The sequence below is a fragment of the Eurytemora carolleeae genome, unplaced genomic scaffold (genome assembly GCF_000591075.1).
Source record: "Eurytemora carolleeae unplaced genomic scaffold, Eaff_2.0 scaffold2502, whole genome shotgun sequence".
In the NCBI taxonomy this organism is placed as follows: Eukaryota; Metazoa; Arthropoda; class Copepoda; order Calanoida; family Temoridae; genus Eurytemora; species Eurytemora carolleeae.
In genome coordinates, this window is record NW_019398388.1 from 1 (window position 1) to 4,810 (window position 4,810).

At 33.5% G+C, this 4,810-nt stretch overlaps 1 protein-coding gene across 1 annotated transcript in view; it reads left to right on the forward strand.

Annotated features, from left to right (window-relative positions):
* Positions 1-56: 56 nt before the first annotated feature.
* The window catches only part of LOC111717309 (uncharacterized), a gene marked incomplete at its 5' end in the record, with an annotated part of 5,882 nt that continues 1,128 nt past the window's right edge, over positions 57-4,810 (forward strand). The window contains 9 exons of the mRNA XM_023492810.1: positions 57-233; positions 296-380; positions 592-654; positions 713-1,216; positions 1,351-1,889; positions 2,195-2,248; positions 2,498-2,558; positions 3,159-3,239; positions 4,248-4,330. Of these exons, the coding sequence (XP_023348578.1) occupies positions 57-233; positions 296-380; positions 592-654; positions 713-1,216; positions 1,351-1,791 (1,270 nt within the window). The remainder of the gene's footprint in view (positions 234-295; positions 381-591; positions 655-712; positions 1,217-1,350; positions 1,890-2,194; positions 2,249-2,497; positions 2,559-3,158; positions 3,240-4,247; positions 4,331-4,810) is intronic.

The window sequence follows — 4,810 nt, forward strand, 5'->3', positions numbered from 1 at the left end:
TGGGGTCGTTATTCGTTGTTTTAATGAATTATTTTAAATTTAATTTTAATTTTAAGTTTATATTACGGAGTATTGTTACAGGAGGGAGTGTTCGCTGTTCCTAGATTGTTTTGTAGCGCTATTATATCTTCTGATTGGTTTCAACATGGTGGAGTCTATGCCTTCATTACCGGGTGTTGTGTCGGATTGCTGATTGCTGTGTTTATTCTGATGTTATGGGAGTTTTGTGCGAGGTAATAATTTAAGATAAAATAAATAAGGTGTTGTTCTAATTTAATGGAACGTGTGTTATTAGGAGAGGTTGGACCGTGTCCTATAGTTACTGCGTGTCTATGATGATCGACGTTTGCTCTGATAATTCCTTTATACATGCAGTACAGGTGATTTTTAGGAATTACAGAATAAAAGGGAATATTGGCCTATAATATGCAATCAAAATATTTTATTTATGTTGTAAATAAAATGTTTTTTATTGAGACTGAGATTGTATTATTTTTAATAAATAGTTCTTAAATTATTTTTAAATTGAGATTTGAATTTGAAAGGGAGAAAGGATAAATTGTTATTTTTTATAATAAAAGTATTGTTTAGGGTGTTTTTCGGATAATCTTTACCTGTGTAAGTTTTAAGATGTGCAGAGGGAAGAAATTTGAGGTGAGATCGAATATTTATGATTCAAATAATGATTTGGTCTAATTTTAATATTATCCAGGTAGTTGTTGACAAAGGTGAGGGTTCAAGCAAGATGTATCCTGATCCTAAAGGGACTGCAGAAACTCCGAGAAAGAGGGTAAAGATAAAGAGAAGAGTTTTGGATTTGGGGTCGAATGTTGAAGAGAACTTAACTGAGACTGGTTCAGCACCCTATCTACGGTCTGGAGATCCTGAGCTTCCTCCCTATACGAATTATGATCCTCTGCAGGGCGTCAGTTTTAGCTATCCTGGTGTCTCTCATTCTCTTAATTTGCCAGAGATAAGAAGAATAGATGAGAGCATTCGTCTTCATGTGCCACAACCTGGAGTATTCGTACAGAATGGAACAAACCTAGCAGGTGCTGGACCGAGGGTTGAGGTTGGACATGAAAACAGTGCTAGGATTGAGGGAGGAGCAGATTCCGCAGGAGGGGTTAGATCAAGATACAATACTGGAGAGCACGGACAAGATCAGTTTACAACACCAACAGGACGTATGAGTGAGAGAAGTCCGGCTGTCCAGGTTAATATTAATTTTGGAGTTAGATTATTAGTTAGGAAATTAAAATTATAAAAGTCTATAAAATATTTGGTTTAAGAGAAAAGAAAGATGACAAATGTTTGAAAGGTGTATTTATTTATGGTGTTTTAATTTAGAAGTTCTTGAATGTTTTGAGAAAACCTCCAGTCCAGGGTGAGGATGAAAAGAATAGAGTGTTGGAAAGGACTGTGACTGTAAATACTCCTGCTATTGATGAGGAGGCAACAGATGATGAGGAGTTTAGTCAAGGTTTCGAGGGTCAAGATGGGGGGTTAACTACTCTCCGTCGGTCTCAGAGAGATCGTAAGGCTCCTGACTATTTTGTACACCAGGAATTGACGTTGATAAATATGTTTCTTTTTAGGGTTGGTATGCATTGGTTTGATTTTTTAATAGATGATTGTTTGATTGTTTTGATGTATGAGTTGATTACAAATGATTTGATTAAGATATTGGTAGTTTTTGAATTAAAATTAAGTAACAACGCAATTTTAAGTGAGAAATTAATCATAAAATCATTTTTTAATAAAAAAAGTTGCTTTTCTTTCAGAATTTAAAGTAGTAAATGATGAGATATGGATTTGATGGATGTTTGTTTGAATTAGTTTTAAGTTTCGGATGAAACGGGACACTGTCTGATGTTGATCATAGGTTGGTAAGTAAAATTATTTTAAAAGTTAAAAATTAAGTACTTTTTCATACTGTTGTTGCAAAAAGGTTTGATTTTGAATTTATTCCGATTTGTGCAAATTATGATTTATACATTGTGATTGCAAATGTATGAACATAAACGATCTTAAAATAGAATTTTGACGTTGATTAAATTTTAAAAGTCAAGATAAAAGGAAGTTAGTTTTAAGGTTGTAATGGGCAAAGCTGGGTATTTTAGTCAGATTTACAGTAGCCTGGAATGAGTTTTTAAATTTTTTTTTCAAAAGACTGAAATTAATTTTAATTAAGGATGGTGTACCTGCAGTAATTGAGGCATGATCTGGTTACTTGCTGGATACTTAGGTAGGTTATACAGTGTGTATACTTTCAGTTCTCCTTGCTGCCGGTCGGCAAAGGTATGAACGAATATACTCTGTGATTCTTGTGCAGAGAGTTACATCAGATAAGGAAGAAGATTTTGTATCGTCAATGCACGAAGATATATCTATCATTTTACTTCTGAAATCAGTATTTATTATTTACAAGGAGATTCAAAAGCGTTTATAAAAAATTTAAAGGTTGAGAAGAATTGAATTGAGTGATTTTGTTTAGTTGAGTGGAGATAAAGAGGAAACACTTTTCTTAGTGATATGAACTTAAGATGAGGCAACAGGTAAAGTTCTTTTGTTATAAACTTTTGTTTCTCATAAATACTGATCAGAGCATAGACGACATTTATGTACAGTTAAATGGCATTGAAAAATCTTGCCAAATTTAGTTTAAAAATTAAACGTAAAAGAGAAAATAGAAAAATATTCTCAATATTTTTTTATGTGAAAACTGCTTAAATTAAGTTTTAAGTTTAAATGGATGCAAATGTACAAGAAGAAACAAAAATGAAGCCTATGGATTTAGATTAAATATACTTTGTACATGGAAAGGACAAAACTAAGACGTCATATATGTACATAATATGGTGGATTTTATGTTTCTGTAGAGCAGTGCAGTACGCAATAGTTGTAGGATGCTGTGAGTACTGTATGAGAGCTGTCTACCTGAAATATAATTAATATAGTTTATTTAAAGTAAGATTAATGGGTCGTCTTTTATCTGCATTTGAAAAAGTTGAAAATTTACAGTTACATCTTTTTACACATATGCAGAAGAATAAAGGTAAAATTATAAGGCCTGTAAGAGAAGCAAGAGATATGGAGATATATTCGTAAATGTCGGAGAGTGACATAGGAGATAAAATATATTGTAATTTTTCTAGGTTTGGTTTAGACAGAGGCAGAGTTTGCATGCTATCTTCAATTTCAGCATTTGTTGCTCTGTAGGAGAGACGTTTTCCCATGTAAGTAATTATGAACTTCTTATTACTTTGTATGTGAAACGGAAAGTTAGATGGCGTATTTGGCGTAAGAAGGTCTAAAGATGAATTTTCTAATGTAAAAGCGTAGAATGATGGGAATAAGATTCCTGTAAGAGTGGGCCTCGGCCCTTCAATTAATGTTTTTACAATTGGACATTCGTTAAAAATTTTAAAGATATCGTTTGAAATAATTGCTTCATCGCAATTTTGATTCAAAGGTAAACAGGTGCAACCTGTTAAGAGCTCATGGTTTTCATAAATGCAGTCACACTTAGCAAGTTTTCCGTCTATGAGATAAGTGTGTGTTAAGTCAAGGTTGTATCCAAAGTATGGAGTTGGTATTAGTTTATAAGCGTGTATAGTTGGTTTATATTGTATAATCTTAAGATAGACGAGTAAGCCTGAGGAAGTAGCCTTGGTATTTTGTATTGTAATGTGTTCGTTAAAGTCTGGTTCTAGGCATGGAGAACTTTGAGCTGCAATGTATGTGGTTGGTGTTGATCTTAAGTTTATATAATTTTCTAATTCTAGTATTTCTGCGTTTAAATTTTGAAAGATCTTGGTCAAATCAATTAAGCATTGCATTAATAAGGAGCTTACGCGTTTGCTGTGTTGGTTGTCTGTACTTAGGTCAATGTTAGGATCTGGTAAGTCTTTGCGAATGATTGATAGTTCGTCTACAATGTATTTAGCAAATTTATTGGAAAAAATTTGCATGCTTATTTGGCATGGTTTATCTGGTTTATCAGTGAGGGGGTCTAAATATTTGTTTCTTCTCGAAATAAGGTTCTGTAGATCTGTATACATTGATTTAATTGTTTTGATTTGGTTTGTAATTAAAGGGGATGGGTTGATTCCTGGGTTAATAAGATGGTGTATGTCTGATTTAAAGGTTTCTGTTGCGAAAACGGATGTGTCTACTGTTTGTAAAAATATTGGTACATGCGTTTCATGGTAGTCAAGATTTATATTTACCTTTGATTCTCGTAGGTATGCTAGAAGATCTGATCCTTGGCTGGAGCATAGCGGGGCCAGGAGAATTATCGCAATCCTTGATGTACCTGAAACAAGAGGTAAGTTTGTATATAAATGTAATGAAACCGGTTTTAAGTTTGTAAGAAAATTAGCATGCCCACAATACAAATGTCTTAATTTTTGTTTGAGAAACGAAAAACAAATTTGTTGTTAAAGGTTAAATTTTAAAGATTGTATTTTTAAATAAGAAAAGTTAACGTGTATTTTAAAGTTAATGAATTTATTTTAATTTGTTGAACTGAAGATTATTTAAATGGTTGTACCACGTGGTGGCGGAAACCGCTGTAGACGAGGGAGTCGTCTAGAAGTTTCTTGACAGCAATTGCTGTCTCAATGAGCCTTGTTGCTTGGTGTTGAGTGTAGCTGCTGAAGTCTCCGAGCTTGTTGAATACATAACCTTTAGCACAGGTGCCAAGAGGTATGGAGTGGGAGCCAGAATATCCAACTAATCCGTTGCTGGGCAGATATGGAATTCTTGCGAGAAAGCTTGCTGCTAGGATTTTCTCGATATGAACTTA